Source organism: Schistosoma mansoni, chromosome 1 (assembly GCF_000237925.1).
Source record: "Schistosoma mansoni strain Puerto Rico chromosome 1, complete genome".
Taxonomy (NCBI): Eukaryota; Metazoa; Platyhelminthes; class Trematoda; order Strigeidida; family Schistosomatidae; genus Schistosoma; species Schistosoma mansoni.
The window spans coordinates 57239860-57258525 of record NC_031495.1 but is presented as its reverse complement, the minus strand read 5'-3'; the positions used below and the strand labels follow the sequence as shown (position 1 = coordinate 57258525).

Below are 18666 nucleotides of genomic sequence, written 5' to 3'. Positions count from 1 at the left end.
AGATAACAACTCACTGAAGACAATTGGTGAACGGTTGCTCAAAATCGTGGATTAGTTGAAGTGAGACATTAACACCGTTGGATGACGGCCGGCTCAGTGGTCTATCGGTTAAATGCTCTGGCGTGAGACTGGGAGGTCCTGGGTCCGAATCTCTTGAGGTGAGATCGTGGATGCGCACTGCTGAGGAGTCCCTTAATGAGATGAAACGGCTTTCCAGTGCTTCTAGATTTTCCCTGGTGGTCTAGCTTCAAATGACTCATGATTTCACCTATGAAAATACTGAAATCTCCACAAAACCCCTTTTTTGTAACTACTTTCTAAAACTAGACTGAATGTTAGAATGGTTCAACAATTAAAGAACTAGTGATAATAAACAGATAGACGGAATAAATATTTAATTAATGGATTGTTATGGAATGCAAGACACATTTTTTATTGTTTCGAAAATATTAGTTGGGTTTATGTGTATCTAAAATAGAGCAAAACACAATTCTTGGATTTCAATTTTAGGGACTATCCAAATATTAGATTGAGTTTTGTTCAATTGGATCCCCTGAAGTAGATCGACACCCGGTAAGTGATTGAAAAACTGAGGTTGTTTTTATCAACATTGAGAAGATACAAATCCTGACAAGTAATAATAAAATAACTTTCACTCTTAGTCTCATATGCATACACAAAATAATGAACAGGAATTAACTATTTACTTAGTATTGTTTGTTTGGATCTTCCTATTGATGTTTTTAGGACTGCAACTGGTTAGTCTCTAATTGGCATATGTGCATACTGTGCGTATTGCCTCGATATAGCCTAAATTCGTCTCAATTAGAACGAAACGCGCGTCCTGGATTCCACTGCTAGCCACTATCCATCTTTGCTTACCAGGAATTAACTATGTTATGAATATGTCGTAAAGGAGGAATAACTAATTAGGAGTTTCATTGATAAGTGTTTAACATTCTTGTTAGAGAGGTCTTACTCTCCCTCTCTCTCTCTCTCTCTCTCTCTCTATATATATATATATATATATATGTGTCTATTGTATAGTTGCCATCTTAAATAAGAAAAATCCTTAACTCCCAGTTAATGTTATGTAAGTCATCATTCAAACGTTTACTTTGAAGAAATGATCTTCGAAAAAAACCAAATGTCTACAATTTCAAATGTAATGTGTGGGATAACATATTACATCATATAAAAAGTAAACAAAGCACCAATAACTTACCAACAATTAGAAAAATTTCTACCAATAAATCAATAATTCTACATCGACCAGAATGTGTTGAATGACTTTCAAATGTTACATTATATGGTACAATAAATGCGATGTAAAATGTTAATATTAATAGTAACCAATCCCATATTATATGAAAAAGACCATAATGTAAAAGAACAAAGTTTGATTTAGTTAATTTCTGTATTTTATATTCTGGGACATTTTTAACGCTGAAATTTTTAATTTGCTTAAAAAAAGAAAAAAAAAAGGAAAGAAGGAGGGAAAAACGTTTTAAATATGTGTTGTATTATATTACTGAATAGTAAACTATACATGAATACATATATCAATATCAACTAACAATTCTACACAATTTTTAGTGTAGACAGCGGACTTTTTAGGTCATGATATCAAAAAAGTATAATATTTTATTTTATTTATTTATTTAAACACACAAATATTGGTACAAGGAAGCACCAGATAAATATGCGCCGCACAAATCCCATTCGATTTGTGTGAGAGCTGTGATACTGCTCAGGTGCCCAGACTGAAACAGGTGGTTTTCTTAGGGGGCCACACCCGGAGCCTTTGACCTAAAGGTCTAGTCCACAAGGCAGTGGAGCATCGTGAGGAGATGCAGTCCCATGGTAGCCGGTGACCAACAGTTGGTTCATACGCCATTTGTTCCTTCAGGATACTGGAGCCCATATGCACCATTGGTTTGGAATCAGGGTTTTCCAACTCTTTTAGGTGACTTTCCGTGTCCACCAACCCGGTTAAAGCGCCGGACATTCGCTTTTCGTCCTCTCACTTTTGTGAACAACAACCCCGCCACGAGAAGGCAATGAGTAGGACTTCCCTGGCAGAGGCTATATACAGAGATCTCATTAATTTTACTGATTCTATTCAGTATTAAGTTCTTTAGATAGAATGTATATAACTTTTCGGATAAGGGTTGTAAACACATATTGTTAATATACGTGTAGTATATTGAAAAACCACCAGTATCACAAGTAATATAAGTATATCTGTTAAATATAATCTAGAATATCTTCAACAATTAACTATAATCTATTAAAAGGCATTTAGACGTTAGAATGAACTTTGAATTCTGGACCAGTAATATTGCGATGACAATCAATTTAATGAAGTGATTGTATTTTGTTACTGTGATCCACTGAAAGACTATTTTCACCTTGTATCATGATTTCATTTAGGATTCAACAAGATTGTTTCATTCTTGGTGAATAGTAGTTTTAATAACCAAGTACAAGTTCATCGATTTGACAATAAAAATAATCGTAACTACAAAACAATTACACTAAAAAAATGCATGTTCAGTAAACCGTTAATGTTTTACATAATTTAAAATACATCTATCCTTTATCGAAATTCATGTGGTATTATTTACATGAATCTTCCCATTCCTGTTTAATACTGAAATTTATCAGTCTCTTGTTGGTATATGCGCATCCCTTGAGGACTGCCTTGATATTGCCTCAATTCACAAGCATTTTAAAGAAAGATGGATAGTGGCTAGCTTGTGACTTAAGGCAATGCTGAGTCAGTTTGCATGGGATGCACATACGCTAACAAAAGACTGCTCAGCTTCAGTCCTATACAGCGATGAGAATATACGAGGAAACAATATCAAGTAAATTTAAACTTCACACCATTGCACAAGCAGGTGGCTATCAGGACTCAATGGCTAAGTGAATAATGTGATGGCGTTTGAAGCAAATGATACTAGGTTTGAGTCTTGGAGTGAGTATTAACTCTTGAATGTAGGTACATCCAGATGACGAGTCCCAAATAGGACGAAACGCACGTCCTGAATTCCATTGTTAGCTACCATCCATCTTTGCTTCGTCGAAATTGTTTATATTCATTTTGGTAATTTTTGAATATATAACCAACAATCATCCGAATTTTTTCTAAAAACATAACACCTAAGATGATATACATTTTTCGTCCGAATTCTTTTTCTTGAAATATAATATAGATTTTCAAGCCAGTAATTTAAAGGGTAGTATATCTCTTGAAATTAACAGATGTTGTGTACATAGCAACAAATTTTTTTTCAATATAGAATAAATAACTAATGAATTTTAATTGTGATGTGGAACCGTCTGTTGTTTTAATTGTACAAAATGTGTATTTAGTAGAAAGGTAACATTAACTGTTTTTAGTCATGGTTGTAATGATCTAAAATGAAAATAATGTAATGTATTGAGATTTTCATATCATTCATTTGATAAATGATAGATAACAATAATATTTAGGTGAAACCCTGTTTCAATTGATCAATTTATGAAGAAGAATGTGATAAATTCACTTTGATATTGTTTGGTTGAATCTTCTCATTGACATTTAGGACTGCAATTCGTCAGTCTCTTATTGAACATATATGCATACTGTGCGTGTTGTCTCGATATAGCCTTAATTCACAAGCATTATAAGCAACGATGGACAGTGGCAAGCAGTGGAATCTAGGACTTGCGTTTCGTCCTATTTGGGACTCGTCAGCTGGATGTACCTGCATCTCAGATTCCATGTTCACTGTGGTACTCGAACCCAGTAACTTTCGCTTCAAACGCCAACACGTTATCCACTCGGCCACTGAGTCCTGATAGCCACTTGCTTGTGCAATGGTGTGAAGTTTAAGTTCACTTAGTATTGTTTGTTTGATTCTTCACATTGATGTTTTTGGACTGCAACTGGTCAGTCTGTAATTGGCATATGTGCATACTGTGCTTATTGCCTCGATATAGCCTTAATTCACAATGTAATAAATCCATTTACAGTTTAGTGGATTATTGATGATATGCTCATTATTATTTTGTAATAGTTAAGAAGTAAGAGTCTTATGCGTACTTGTAATATGCTTAGTTTTTTTATTTTTTATTACCTTAAATATCGCAAAGAATTTTTACATCAAAGATAGATGCCCCATAATGACCAGAAATCGATTATAATGAAGTGGCATACTATATTCCAATTCATATGGATTTAGAAAAAATATTTTTAGATGATCAAATCATTCCATTTTGTAATGACATTTGATTCCAACAAAAACTTGGATTTGAAATGAAAGCTTATATTATTTACAACTTTTTTTATCATATGTATATCTCATAAGTTGGAGAATACTGTATAAGTTAAAATCCAAAATTATATTACAAAGAAGTATTTATATGGAAACTAGTCTATGTAGATTTGACCGCTGAACTATTCTGCATAGCAGTGTTTGTTCATATTGTGGTGTGGGCTACTTATATCCACACAAGTAGTATATAACGATGGTCGGCAATTGAATGTACTTCATTAAAAGATCGATAACAAAAGAACGAGAACGAAACGCAATGGGTATGAAAATGCATGAACAAAAATAATCGAAGACTATGGAATGATATTTGCAGAAGGAACAGTCAAGATTGAGACAATTGATTGATAGTTTGCAAATTAACTATTTACTCTATGGTTATCAGATTTTAGTGAGATAGTCTGTAATTTTCGTGTCAAGTACATTCGATTGTCTCCACTCATGTTCTTGTTCACTTACTTACTTACTTACGCCTGTTACTCCCAATGGAGTATAGGCCGCCGACCAGCATTCTCCAATCCACTCTATCCTGAACTTTCCCTAGTAGTTCTATCCAATTTTCGTTCATTCTTCTCATGCCTGTCTCCATTTCTCGGTGTAATGTGTTTTTTCGTCTTCCTCTCTTCCCTTGGTCTTCAAAGTTCCATGTGAGGGCTTGTCTTGTGATGCAGTTGGTTGATTTTCTCAATGTGTGTCCTATCCACTTTCAGCGTTTCTTCCTGATTTCTTCCTCCACTGAAATCTGGTTTGTTGTTTCCCACAGTAGCTTGTTGCTCATAGTGTCTGGCCAACGCAGCCGAAGTATCTTGCGTAGACAACTGTTAATAAACACTTGTATCTTATGGATGATAGCTTTCGTAGTTTTCCAGGTCTCCACTACAGGCGGAGTTGTTCTTGTTCACTACAATATAATTATTTACTCATATAACTTCATTTTCCATATCATCTTGTTAACAATTATCAACTGTTAATCTCTCACCTTATGGAGGGTCATAAATAAAATAATAAATAGTTGAAAGTATGAGTCAATTGAAGCTAGACCACCATCGAAAACCTGGAAGCACTGGACGGCCGTTTCGTCCTATTATGGGACTACTCAGCAGTGCGCATCCACGATCTCGCCTCAAGAGATTCGAACCCAGGACCTCCCAGTCTCGCGTCAGAGCATTTAACCGATAGACCACTGAGCCGGCATCCATGGTGTTAATGTCTCACTTCAACTAATCCACGAAGTTTGAGCAACCGTTCACCAATTGTCTTCAGTGAGTTGATATCTTCCAACAGACGTGGTTTGAACTCCACTGGTGACTGCTTCTCACTAGAACTCCTGGATTTACCTCTTGAAGTCAGTCACTAGTGAGCATATTACTCACACTTTCAACTATGAAAATACTAAATCTCCACAAAACCCCTTCTGATAGTAAAATAATAAATATCGAAACTTCTATTCTAAACATTAGTGCATAAATTATTTATATGAATTATATTAATTATGAATGTTCGACTGATGAACACACACACACAATCATAATTTGTTAGACTACTGTGAAAAAATACTTACTTGATTAAGTTTTGATGAATTACTTTTACGAATTTTTCTCCCACGAAATCCAAGTCCATGTATTATAGCTAATGATTTTCTACGTTTATAAGAATATTTTTTTGGATCTGGTTCATAAAATTTTTTGGAAATATTACCATATGAATAAGATTGATGATCCGATAAACGTTGTGATATAAATGAAAAACATTTCGTTGTTTTATTTGGTTTATTTGATTGGGTGTTAATGTTTTTTAATTCTGTTTTTAAAGGATCTAATAATTGGTTTGTATTAGGTAAATTACTTTGTTGTAAATTAATTTGATCAGAATTTACTATTTTATCTTTTTTAGGTTGATTATCATTTGATTGGTTAGATAGAATAGTTGAATAAGGTAGATAATCAAACCTTTCCCAAAAATGAGTTTTCTTATTATTCTGAATGATAAAGAGAATGAAGAACAGAAGAAATGTATAGTCAAAGTGTTTTTTGTTCGAATTATAAACGATATCATTACATAAACAATTACACTGATGTTTTCTTTCATTCACTGGATGGTTTAACTAAAAAGCGTTTATGTTAGTGCGTAAGATCCACATGAGCGCTTGCTTTAGATAAACGAGCGAGATACCGTTTGTAGACTAAGAAGGCTAACGACTGAAAAAAATGTCACGACTTATAAATGCGGCTGTCATTGTCAAAAGACTGCATATTCCGACTGAAAGATTTCTGAATCGGTTCAGATGAAACAAACTATGAAAAGGACTCAGTTAATAATCATAAATAAAGGTATATACCCATCATTACGTTCGAATAAAGTTTTCGAAACACTAAGTCTTATGCTTAACATGATATCGCATGATTTACATTTAAAATAAATCACAGTTTATAAGAAAATAGATTTATTGAATTGTAAAGTACTTTATATTAAGTGTTGTTTGAGTTTTATTAAAATTCATCATTAATGTAGAGCTTGTATGAACTTGTGCTTTGTCATTATTATGGATAAAATTTTGCCCTCATTACACGAATCTTAACGACGATATCCTTCAACAAGTGGTATGAAAATCAATTATTTTCAAAAAAAACATTTGTACTGGTTTACATTAGGACTTATGGGCTTTAGGCAAACAACCTATATTTTCAGCAATTGAGTCAAAGAAATGACTGTTTCTGATCTTTATATAATGTTAGAAATGTATTTAAAATGTTTCGATCTTGACAACGTTATTCACTAGTGTATGCATGGTTATCGTTAGGAGTTTTATGAAGACAATTATCATGTTCAGCTAGTGAGAACTTGTTCTACGTTGGTGGTCACTTAAGTCGTGAACCAATGTCATTCGGTTAACCATTGAAAACTAGGCAGTATTTTGAGCTTGTACAGACAATCTTTTCACAAAAACTGTCTCCATGTAACTTTTTATTTGAAAAGCTTCCTTTATAACTACAGACTCAGTAACTAGTAAAACAAAAGTAATTCCTTACATAAGCAAGCTGACAGAAGTAAGTGCAATTTATTGTCACATCGATTTATTATCCATAGTCGGGAGTACCGTTTACATTGTTCAGTTAAACGTTGACAATTTGCAAGCTGTTTCTGAAAACCGAATTGCTAAAACAGTCCCAACTTAATAGAAGTCTGTCTAAGAGCACTTCAGGCTTGAGCATTTTAGATTTTATGAGAATTAACTCATCATAAAGTTTACTCATCGGCTTATTGATATGAAGGGAACATATTTGTTGGAGACCAGTGTTCAATATTTGACAGACATTATAGTCAAAAAGCATAAGGAGTTTAACATTTACTGAGATCCGAATAAGTTACGTTTAATATATCAATAGTTTGAAAATAGCAAAATAATTATAAATCAGTGCTTTTTTAAATATTGTAACCTGTTGGTGGTTTCATCTGATAACAGATGATAGTGTTCTCAAATAAGTAGGTAACGAAACTTAATTATATAAGGGCTTCCAAATGTAACAGGTTCACTAGTGTATACTCTGTTCTTAAGAAAATGATTTATTTCTCAAGACAGATTCTAATCATCTATTCTAATGAATAATCAAACAGCTTAATAAACATATACGTGTCTTGGTGACAACGTTTCAGCATTGTTTACCTATAAATTCTGATATTTTTCTCAAATCGAAGTTAAATCTCTAAAGGATGTTATCAACATGAAATCAATGAACATAAAAATTGTAAACGTCCTATCGTAAGTCATAATGACGTAGATAAAAGAAAAAAAAACTTGATTCTATCATCCTCGTAAATTAGTCAATCTAATTTAATCATGTAATGTAATTACCCTTTTTTCCATTCCATTCTCCAAATTGACAAATATATACACATACATTCATATTGTTATGTAAAATAGATATTTATGAGTTCATAAATCTAATTTACCTGAATACATTTAATTAGTATTTTGATGCAATAAAGATATAATATCTAGACAGTTGACTAAATGATAAAAATGACAGAGAAAGTTTTCTGATTCTTTGTTGAATAGATATTGACATCATAAACATGAATTTATTTATCTATTGAAACATATAATTATTCATACAATGAGGCACTGAATAGGTATGAGCCACATAAATCATTCGATTTGTGTGAGGGTTGGGATACTGCGCGGGTGCCTAAACCGAGGCAGGTGGTTATCTTAGGGGGCCACACCCAGGTCTAATTGACAGGGCAATGGAGCAGCGTTATGGGGAAAAAGTTCCATGCTAGCCGGTGACCAACAATACGTTCATACACCATTTCTTTCCTTAGGATCCTGAAGCCCATGTGCACCATTTGTTTGGAATGAGGGTTTCCCAACTCCATCAGGTGGATCTTAACGGTGACGTAAGAAAGGTGATAATGTGAAGAAATTGTGGAGAGTCTAATGTAGAACTAAAGGTAAAATACTAGATAGCTGTTTTTTTCTAGTCTGGAAATTCTTACAATGTTTTCACATACAGGTCAAATTTATGGATTGTACATTTCTCGGTTATAGTCCAAATGTATCATCAAGCCAGTGTTTTTACATTCACAAACGTAATCAGTTAGTTTTATGGGTTTTCGCTAATCTTGTAGCACTTCTGAAATAGATTCCTGTCATATTAGATCTAAATTAACAAAATATATCCACAGGAAATGTTTTTGAATGAATAACCTTGTAAATACATAAATATTAAATTCCTAAATATGCTTAACTGTATGGTGTTTTTCATATCATTAAAATTAGAGTGAAACCTTCATAAAACCAGGACACATAAAAGTACCATGTTCACATCTTTGGTTAATTTTAACGACTATCTCAACTTATTGTACAGTTTGTATTCTCGATCGCTTCAACAATTGATCCTATCGGAATATTGTTTTTAATTCTTTTATACAACATTATCTACAAAGCTAAACTTAAAATAGTCATTCGATGCTTTCAGATTCAGTAAAAGTATTTTTTAGTCCACTAAGTTATTGATTGTGTACATTACAGTACCTTTCAATGTGCTTGAGTCAAACAAAGAAAGTGAGCGTTATATCTGATATTTATGGTCTTATAATAATTTTCACAGTTGAAATCATGAGTCAATTGAAGCTAGACCACCATCGAAAACCCCCTCTGATCTATAATCATATGCTCACTAGTGACTGACTTCAAGAGATATTTCCTTGAGTTCTAGTGGGAAGCAGTGACCAGTGGAGTTCTACCAGGTCTGTTGTAGAGATATCAGCTCATTGAAGACAATTGGTGAACGGTTGCTCAAAATCGTGGATTGGTTGAAGTTATACATTAACACCGTTGGATGACGGCCGGCTCAGTGGTCTATCGGTTAAATGCTCTGGCGTGAGACTGGGAGGTCCTGGGTTCGAATCTCGCGAGTGCAGGATCGTGGATGCTCACTACTGAGGAGCCCCACAATGAGACGAAACGGCCGTCCAGTGCTTCCAGGTTTTCGATGGTGGTCTAGCTTCAATTGACTCGTGATTTCAACTGTGAAAATACCAAATTCTCCACAAAACCCCCTCTGATTTATAATAATTTACCAAGCCTAATTGTTGAGTCGGCTTCCGTCAACCTAACAGTTGTTGGCTCCGGAGGTGATCGAACCCTCAACATGTGCGTTATCAGCTATTCCATCGGGGTTTTCCCTGGTGGGTTTGAATCGCATTCCCGTTACCAGTGTTAAGTTTGCTACTCGATTAAGGCAGAATACATTTATGACTATGACACTCGAACGTTGGAACTTCATCGCCTCAAGTCAAAAGACAGAAGAAAAAGCTGGAGTAGTGTTTATTTGGTAAGAATCGAAATGAACTGAAAATCTCGTGTATTTATAGATATTAGCACTTGTTAAATCAACATTATGATTCGGCCAATTCGCAAAGAGACATATTACTCTACTGTCCAGTAGTAGCAGGGCACATTGATACTCTAGAAATTTTCATCATATTCTGATTGGATAGAAACTCTTCAGATCCTTTGTGATCTCTGGAGGCTCCGCTGTAGTCCACGGAAGCCGACTCAACACAAATTTGCATATATATATTTTGCAATGATTTATTTGCAACATTTATTGCTTAAGGATAAGTCAAGGACTCAGTTTTCTTAATATGATTCAAATATATTATTCTCATTTTGTGGCGTAATAGTGAAGTTTGGTTAAATTTACTTCATCTTCTTCAGTATAGTACTAAAATTTTAGTCGTGATATAAACTCTTTCTATTCAAAACATTTGACAAATGGTAACTCTTCACTGCAACAACCCTATTTAATCAGAAATGAGATCGTGAAATGTTTCAGCATGTATTACAGTGATAAGGTATGCCAATTATCTTAACTACCAACTTGATCGTGGAATCGATACCTGTCAATAATTAGACACCATTTCGGTTGAATTTAGTAAAATCATTTCATATAAGGGACATGACGATGAACCTTTCTCCTTAGCTATGATTCATTTATTTAAAATTATCCATATTGAAAGTTATTATACAATTAAATGACTAATTATTAAACATCATATATTGTGCATGAACCAACACTATACGTTATAATAATGCAAGCGTTTGAAAACGATCATATCATTATGTAATCTTAAAGTAATCAGAAATCTTTTCATTAAAAATCAAGGTTTATAAAGACTTGCATAGCACAGCTTTTGTTATATATTGATCATGATTATAGAGTAGTACACGAATCACAATAGTTACATTTCCCATGACTATTCAAAATGAACTTTCAGCAACCCAGGGAATATACGTTTAAATGAGAAGTAATTTACAATATATAAAGGAGACTAGTGAGTATGTGTAGTGTCGGTTGCTATGTTAAGCCCATATACCTTATTTTAGCTTCTAGACAAGACAATTTACTATCCATCTTGAGTCACATTTTGACTTTGTTTATTATTCACCTATTAACCCTGATTGTTTTATATGAGTGTACACTTTTTATCTTATTCATCACATGTCTGTAACTAATTCTTGTCTGAGTATAAATATTGATTAACGCTTGATTAAAGTGAGTTGTCTTACCCGCCATCTCCAATGCGTGTCATTTATGCTTTCGCTCGCTGATGTTTGATCATGTGCATATAACTTTCTGTCCTGCGTCATTTGTTAATAAAACTGTAGTTGCCGCTTCTCCTCGCCTTCTGACTTTATGCACCGTTAAGATTTGTATTATAACCGTTATCGAGATGAACGATTAACGAAGCACGGCACTACAGAATTGATGATCCCGAGGTGCGAACACGCAACATATGTTAAATGACTTTTTAAGTGGTTATCTGTTGTTAAAGTTATCCAACAATAGCATTGATGAAAGTTAACGCATCAAACGTTTTCTTTGAAGATACTACGAAAAATACAGTTTCGAATGAATTCAAAGAAGTTAGAGTATAAACCTTTTAAATTCAATTAATCATTGAATTCCAGCAACAGAATTTCAACAGCGATTAGATTTTGTTTATAGATATGAAGTAATGACTGCTAAAGTGTTTCTTTCCATTCAATTTTTCATCTATAAATACTTGTAATACGGTTAGAAAAATGAATGACAGCAAACTTTCGTAAGGTGTTTCTTCCATTTGAATATCAGTGGATCATAAAGACTGACGTTTATTCAATAATCATTATGGTGGCTTGAAAGTAACCTACTGAACTATGATACTAGATGATACTTGTTCAAATTTATATAGTTGTTTGGAAAGTCAGTTTGAATGAACGAATTATTTGGAAACACATTTCAAATATTTTGCAATGAGATATATTCGCTGTTAGAATGGACTATTTGAGTATCGTCTGGTTTCATTAAAAAGATTCGAATTCCCAAGAGAGCTAATTAATTAATGAATGGAATTTATTGTAGTGGCATCAGGCAGTTGTTGGAAGCATTGTATAATAATTTTTTCGACTGATTTAGTTCAAAACTTATTAACAGACATTTCAATCAACAAAGAAACCAGTGAAATCTAAATACTTATTTCGTCCTGGCATATACCTCTTCAATAGTTTCTATTCACTACTCTAAAACAAACCGTAACGTAAAACCTTTCTTTTTTTCAAGATCATTAGGATGGTATTTATTTGTCGTTATTTCAAAATTTATTTAGGTCATAGCATACTGATCGATCATAAATATGTATACTTGATCACTACAGTGCTCATTGACTGACTATAATTAGTATGACATACAAGTTACGGAAATGTGGTTTAACAATAAGTTTAACTGTTATTTAACCACTAACTTACCTCATTTGCCGTTATAATTTTGTCTGTTTTGGTAGGTGAATAATTACGAGAGGTAGTTTTTAATTTAACATAACTAATAACTGGCGATTCTGCAGGTGAAGTTAATGTGAACTCATGAATTCCTTTACTATTAGTTTCTTCAGAAGTTTTCGTTACACTTTTTCTTCGACTGAATTTTCTAAGTTGTGATTTTATTTGAGGTAATGACAATATACTGAAATTTCTTTGAATGCATGCGTTAAATTTACGAGGGATGTTTTGGGGTATTGTAGTACATGAAGGATTATGTAGAACATCTACAAATGATGTTGACTGACAAAAAGAAGGTAGGTAGTACTCTTTAGGATAATTGAGTTTGGTTTCACTATAAAAATCTGATGGAACATCATACGAATTTCTTTTTATATTGATTTGAGATTCTTTTAGAAGATCCTGATTGCTATAAGATGTAGAGAATGAGGTTGTACTAATGGTCCCAGTAATATTAAGGCAATGCTTGCTTATTAACTGTGAAGTATTTGTTGATGTATGTGATTCCTCATATTGATCGTTTTCTTCCGGAGAACCACTTAAAATACTTGTTTGAGTAAGGTTGACTTTGGAATAGGAACGTTGTAGATGAGCTTCATTATTTTCAACAGTCTCATCTGAATTTAAATCATGGAATATTCACAATTAAACAAGTTCAGTAAACATTATTTATTGACAAACATATTTTATAAGTAATCTAGTCATCTCATTTTTGTCTTACAGTTCCATAAGAATTAGATCATTTACATTAAAGTGTCAGTTTACTGATATTTAAGTTAATCGGCTGTAACTTTTCAATATCATTGTTATTTAACTTATTTTCAGTAAATTAATGAACATTTGGATTGTTAAATTCACTTAGTATGGTTTGTTTCAATCTTACCATTGATGTTTAAGACTGCAACTGGTCAGTCTCTACAAAATGAATTTAAACTTCACCCCATTGCACAAGCAAGTGGCTATCAGGACTCAGTAACTAAGTTGATAACGCAATGGCGTTTGAAGCGAAAGTTACTGGGTTCGAGTCCCAGAGTGAACATCAACTCTTGGATGCAGGTACATTCGGCTGACGAGTCCTAGATAGGACGAAACGCACGTCCTGGATTCCACTGCTAGCCACTATACATATTTGGATTTTTAGTTTTGTTTTTTCCTAAAAGATTTCATGAACATGTTTATGGTTACATATATATAGTTCCCTAGAATTTTTATTAGTGTGTGCCAATCATTTCAAGAAATGTTATTTTCTAAGAAATTTGTCATCTCAGTTAAACAATTATCTTACCAAAATATACAATGATTCAGGTAATTAAAAAAAATTTCTAGTCTACAAAAAAAAGTACATTGCGATTTAGAAGAGACAGTTGGAACGTTTCTTTTCGACAATTCAGAGTAGTTAAACATTCGCATGAGGTGTACCTAGACTATCGTTGGGTTGTATGATATGCCAAGGGCGATGGGGCAGTGCATGACGGTATTGTAGCGTGCTAGGTTCAAAGAGAATTGTTTGCTATATGCTATATATATTTATCTTCAAATTACAAACACATACAGTGATAGAAGAAATGATGTTGTAGCTTTTTCATAAATTAATCTCATGAAGATCAGAATACGCTTAGGATTTAAAGAACTTAGATATAAGTACAGTCTATATGGAATACGAGATAGCGTAACGTTATTCAGACAAATTTTAATTTTTTTCTAAATGGAAAAGTCAGTTTATTTAAATCTGAACATTTTAATGCTCTTATCAACTAAATCAGATATATTACGTCATATGTCTGTACTGAGTAACGTAAAGTAAATGGTACTTCAACTAATTTGATCAAGTTAAACTTTATTGAATTAATTCTCCCTTAAATATTCTCATATTTCACTAGTTGTCATCAAGTCATATACTTCATAGAAAGGATTATAACTATTTTTTTCCTTAATACTCAACAAATTATTCGATAAATCATGCCTAAAAGATAATATAACAATCAATAATTTATCCACAATACAGATAAGAAGTAAGGAAATAAACAGTATATTTACTTGGTGTTGTATAATTGTATCGTCTCATTGTACTGGGTTCGAGTCACAAAGTGAACATCAACTCTGAAATGCAAGTACATCCAGCTGACGAGTCCTAGATAGGACGAAACACGCGTCCTGGGTTCCACTGTCAGTCACTATCCATCTTTGCTTATAAAACAGTTATAGTTCTTTTATTTTAATCCTAAATTCTACATTATATATTATATAAATTAGACTAAATTTCTATAGGATACATGTTTATATTAATTGTAACTTACTAAAATTATTATTTTTCATATGTAGATAACTTTTAGAAAATGGTAATTCTGATGCCCATGAAAGTATAGAATGTGTTTTTGAATGATTCATTTTGTAACCTGATTGATACATATTAGAATGTATTAAATCTTGTGTTATTTTTTGATATGAACAGAGAAAAAGAACAACTTCAGATCGTTCATTTCTTATCGGTGTAACTGTAAAATCACAAGTGAATGGTTCACCTATCAAAAAAGAAAAGAAAAACAAATAACAAATATCAAAATATATAATGAAATCAACAAACGTTATCTATTTGTTTATATAATAATAAAAACATTTTATCCATATTATGAACTGACCCAAGTTAGACACTTTTGAAAGATCAGTAATCACTAGACATTTATTTCTTCCTAATGTAAAGCTTCACAACTATGATCGTCCACGATCCACCAGGTGTCGAGTGTCTAACATTTTGATAACTAAGCCGTTACTCAGTGGTGTAAAGATCTGGTCCTATCCAGCTTTCATTATCAAAGTCACGATAAATGTGTTAAAACCATATGAAGTGTAAGGTACTCATCCACTGAAGATAATCCACGATGGTTGCTCGATGTCTCAAGTTTATTGACTCCATATATGTATAAAATAACTGGTCAAAATTATGGACATTCTCAGTAATAGTTGAATGTCTTAGGTTCAATGCCTGGTTGGTCGTGGATGGGCACTGTCATGATGCTTCCTACTAGGACGAAAGAGATATCTAGTGGTTCCTGATTTTCAACGAATGTCTAACTTAGGTAAGTTTGTAATATCAACAGCCTTCACACAAAATTCTTGCATTCCAAATACTTATATCGCAAAGCACAAAGGAAAAATTGTGCGCGATGTTTTGAATATTATCTTCATATCATTATTCTTCAAATTTATAGCGGTTGTTTAAACTTACTAGCTTCCTGGATAAAATTTCCACACGGTAATTTTATGTCTTAGTGAACAGATTAACAGATAAAAAAGATCTACGTTTCTTCAGACAGACGAGAGTATTGCTTTTTCCTATGAACAACTTTAAAGTATTAGCTTTGTTCTAACAGTAACCAATGATCAAATAGATATATGGTTGGCAAGCATCTTATCCCACTAAATCAAGCTAATTTTAAAAAAATAATTACCTAACATTAAAATGTGATTAAAAGTGTTTAGTAACTTAATCGAAACATTTCACACCCTTAATGTAATAACTCAAGTTAATAAAACATATGCTCAGTACTTCACAAAACATTTTCAGAGAATGTTATTAAGATAGGATAATAAATAAAATAAACTCGGTATAGTTCTCAACGACCGTCTGTCATCACTACAAAAAAAACTTTCATTTCACATTCAGAGTTCTCCTGATTGAATGTGTTATACTTAGGTTTCTTGATGCTTAGGAAATGTTTAAACCAATGTAAAAGAATCCATTGGTTTATCCATCCAATTTCTGCAATTGTCATGATTGAAGGTCACCAAATGTTCATTTTTTTAGTAATGCAAAATGCTGATGGCTTGAGAAAATCCAATAACAGCTTCCTAAGTGGATTTCATGCTTGCTGATACCAGTGAACAAACCTGGCATATTCCATGATCTTCCAGTAATTAAATACGCATTTCTTAGAACTGCAGGCAGGTGTAAGTAAAATTAAGTCTTTGCAAAGATGAATTTTTTAATGTTTAATTTATAAGGATAACAAGATCTGTCTTGTTCGATATTACTTCCTCCTAAATTTTGTCAACCTAACGTTTATTTCTCCCTAATTCTTCTCTGTTTTTTAAACAGAGTATGATTTAAATCTGATAAGCTGAAAATGATAGAATAAACCTTACCAGTATCTAAAGAGAAATTAGGTTAAATCATTTTATGAAATCTAGATGTAAGTATCATCAAATAAATAAATCTTTGTAACAATATCCCAACTTGGAGTTGTCAGTGAGTCGTTTATCTAAATTTCAGAAGATTCAGTCTCCAAATCATATTAGCTAATATTAATATTACTTATATTAGGTTGAATAAAGTTTAAGGTATAAGCAAAGATGGACAGTGGCTAGCAGTGGAATCCAGCACGAGCGTTTCGTTCTATTTGGGACTCGTCAGCTGGATGTACCTGCATCTCAGAGTTGATGTGCACGCGCGACCTGGATTCCACTGCTAGCCACCACCCATATTTACTTATAATGCTTGTGAATTAAGGCTATATCCAGGCAATAATCACAATATGCATATATGGCCAATAAGAAACTGATCAATTGCAGTCCCAAAAATCAATGGGAAGATTCAAACAAACAATACCAAGTGAATTCAAAGTTTAAGGTTGTTACAATCCCAGTTTCTTATATAAAGATAATAAAAATAGATTTTCTTTTGTTTATTCATTTTAATAACTGACAGTTTAACTATATAAGGCAGTAAATAATTTTTAATTCCATTCACTAATAGGTTTGCGTGCATAAATAGGAGCAACAAGAGAGTATACGTTATTAGATGTAAACATTGTTAGAGTCATCTGAAAATGAAATGAGCAGTTAGGTTCAATAAAGAAACTGTTAAAAGTTTAGATTTCTAAAGATTTCTAGATTTTATAGTTTACAGGATCTTTGTTAAACAACTACCAAAAATTAGGAAACATTGGATAGCTGTTTCGATAGAGCATTGGATTAGTTAACAGGACATATTCACTTACAAACTTACTAGGGATCAAATGTAAGGCAGTTAAGCGTCACAAAGTATATTTTAAATTTAGACTACTAGGTAGCATCCAATGGTTCATATATTCGGCTTCAATCAAGTATCACCATATAACTTTACTTGTACAAGGAATTCGATACTGTAGACATATGTAGCATAAATAAAACCCTAGAAATTTGAAAAATCTAAAATAATGCAACATCAAAAATGTATTAAATATACTAAAAGACTAATATTTGGACGAAGAATATTCTTTTCGAAAAATTCTCTGGCCAGGTTTAAGGCAAAGTACATCGTTTAATGCATGTAAATTTAGGATTGTCAAACCAAATAGAATAAAATTGTTAATGTTGATATGACTCATATAGAATGTTAACTTGAATCTGTATATATATTAAGTGGAAAATTAAGATCTGTGATCAGAATATAAATATGGGTCAGATAGGGTGAGAGAGATATATGATAGTGCAATTACAATTCGATCAAGTGGAAGACTAAATTGTGTGAAAAATTAGTGAGACGTAATAAGGAGGGATCAATGCAATGTAAATGAATCATGTCTAGGGGGGATTAATAATGATATTTAACCAATAATAATAATAATAACAAAATACAAAGATTTGTGAATAAAGATAAGAGATACTATATATACATTTCAATTTTGTTCTCTAGGAGTTTCATATTATGGTAAGATGGTGGTTGGAGGTGGTCAACAGGAAACCCTGGACACGGGTTTCGTGCTACTTGGCACTCGTCAGCAAGGTGTACCTGTAATCTTGAGGGAACTGATGCTCCCTGGTGGATTCGATCCCGTGTCACTCAGCTTCACAGTCAGAGACGTTACCACTGAGCTATTCGGGCCGCGACCAACCTCCTGTAGGACTGAGATGCAATCACAATTGATTGATCACTGGGTGGTGATCAATGTCATGCGTGTCAAGTCCTTCGTAGTGCTAATCGAACGCCATCGATGAAGTTGCAATGAGGCCATCAGTCTAGGTGATCAATCAATTGTACACCTT

At 33.0% G+C, this 18666-nt stretch overlaps 3 protein-coding genes across 3 annotated transcripts in view; all 3 read right to left on the bottom strand.

Annotated features, from left to right (window-relative positions):
* The window catches only part of Smp_196370 (putative voltage-gated potassium channel), a gene marked incomplete at both ends in the record, with an annotated part of 83142 nt that overhangs the window by 53375 nt on the left and 11101 nt on the right, over positions 1–18666 (bottom strand). Inside the window, 2 exon segments of the mRNA XM_018794972.1 lie at positions 1226–1429; positions 14940–15164. Coding sequence (XP_018649331.1) covers positions 1226–1429; positions 14940–15164 — 429 coding nt within the window.
* On the bottom strand, positions 5860–6420 carry Smp_177350 (hypothetical protein; the record flags this gene model as incomplete). Its single annotated transcript, XM_018794974.1, has 1 exon — positions 5860–6420. A coding segment is annotated over one exon (561 nt), but the record flags the coding sequence as incomplete, so codon positions are not given.
* Positions 12604–13278, bottom strand: Smp_177340 (hypothetical protein; the record flags this gene model as incomplete). The annotated part of the gene is made up of 1 exon (XM_018794973.1): positions 12604–13278. A coding segment is annotated over one exon (675 nt), but the record flags the coding sequence as incomplete, so codon positions are not given.